Source organism: Polistes canadensis, unplaced genomic scaffold, assembly GCF_001313835.1.
Source record: "Polistes canadensis isolate GaletaPanama2010 unplaced genomic scaffold, ASM131383v1 scaffold_3725, whole genome shotgun sequence".
Classification (NCBI taxonomy): domain Eukaryota; kingdom Metazoa; phylum Arthropoda; class Insecta; order Hymenoptera; family Vespidae; genus Polistes; species Polistes canadensis.
The window spans coordinates 1-1,089 of record NW_014573256.1 but is presented as its reverse complement, the minus strand read 5'-3'; the positions used below and the strand labels follow the sequence as shown (position 1 = coordinate 1,089).

Genomic DNA, 1,089 nt, shown 5'->3' with positions numbered 1-1,089 from the left:
TTTTTTTTTTTTTTTTTACATATAAGCATACGAAAGTGTGCTGTGTATGTATGTGAAAGAAAGAAAAAGAGAAAGCTAACACGAAGGAATACATAATCATTAGAATCCCGGATCGATTAACGTAAGAATTTCCTAATTAGTACGAGAATCACATTGGGTACGTTTAAATGCAATGCTTCTGACATGATTCTATGGTGGTGGGTGTTTTCTAACACGATCGTAGCTGAATACGTTAAAACGAGTTTCATTTCAAGATGAATACTATTCAATCAACGATCATTGAACCCCATTTTGATTAATTCTCCGAATATTTCAGCTGAAAAATTACCAATAATCAAATAAGAAAAAAATAAATTCGAAAAAATGATCGCGATCGATTGAAAAAACATTTATTAAATATTTTTCTTTTTTTTTTCCAGATGTAATCAATCAATCCGAACAATTAATATCATTAAAACAAATATGAAGAAACGTATTAACAATACGGATAATAAAAATACGAAAAATCGTTCGAACGAGGAAAGGGGTAAACAAAAAAATGACGATGAAAAAGATAACGAGAAAAATACAATAGAACGATTGGAACAAAACGAAGATGAATATTCTAATCAGGGTTTCGGTGATTGGCTTAGATCTAATGACGGTGCAGAAATGATGAGACTATTTGTAATCGCCAATTCACTTTTATTGTTCGTCACGATGGCTTGGCCTAACATGAAAGAATCATTCTACTTCATTCGTGATTATTTTATGGGAGAGGAGGACGATTATTGAAGAAATTAATTTACTACTTTCTATAAAAACTTTCGAAAGAAAGAGGAAGGATCGTGTGCATTTAATATTTGATTATTATTATTATTATAATTATTTTTTATATGCGAACAAATAACTCGAGAATCCACAAGACAAATTTTCGAAAAAGAAAAACTTTCTTCCAATTTATTATTCTTTCTCTTTTTTTCTATAAACTTTCGAAAGAAAGAGCAAGGATGATCGTGTGTATTTAATATTTGATTATTATTATTATTATAATTATTTTTTATATGCGAACAAAAGAGAATCCACAAGACAAATTTTCAAAAAAAAAAA

At 28.7% G+C, this 1,089-nt stretch overlaps 1 protein-coding gene across 1 annotated transcript; it reads left to right on the top strand.

The window, feature by feature from the left end:
* The first annotated feature begins 422 nt into the window (after window positions 1-422).
* Window positions 423-1,083, top strand: LOC106792960. Its single transcript, XM_014759489.1, has one exon. It carries the CDS (start codon window positions 463-465, stop codon window positions 772-774), a length of 312 nt encoding a protein of 103 aa, XP_014614975.1. The 5' UTR covers window positions 423-462; the 3' UTR covers window positions 775-1,083.
* Window positions 1,084-1,089: the final 6 nt, after the last annotated feature.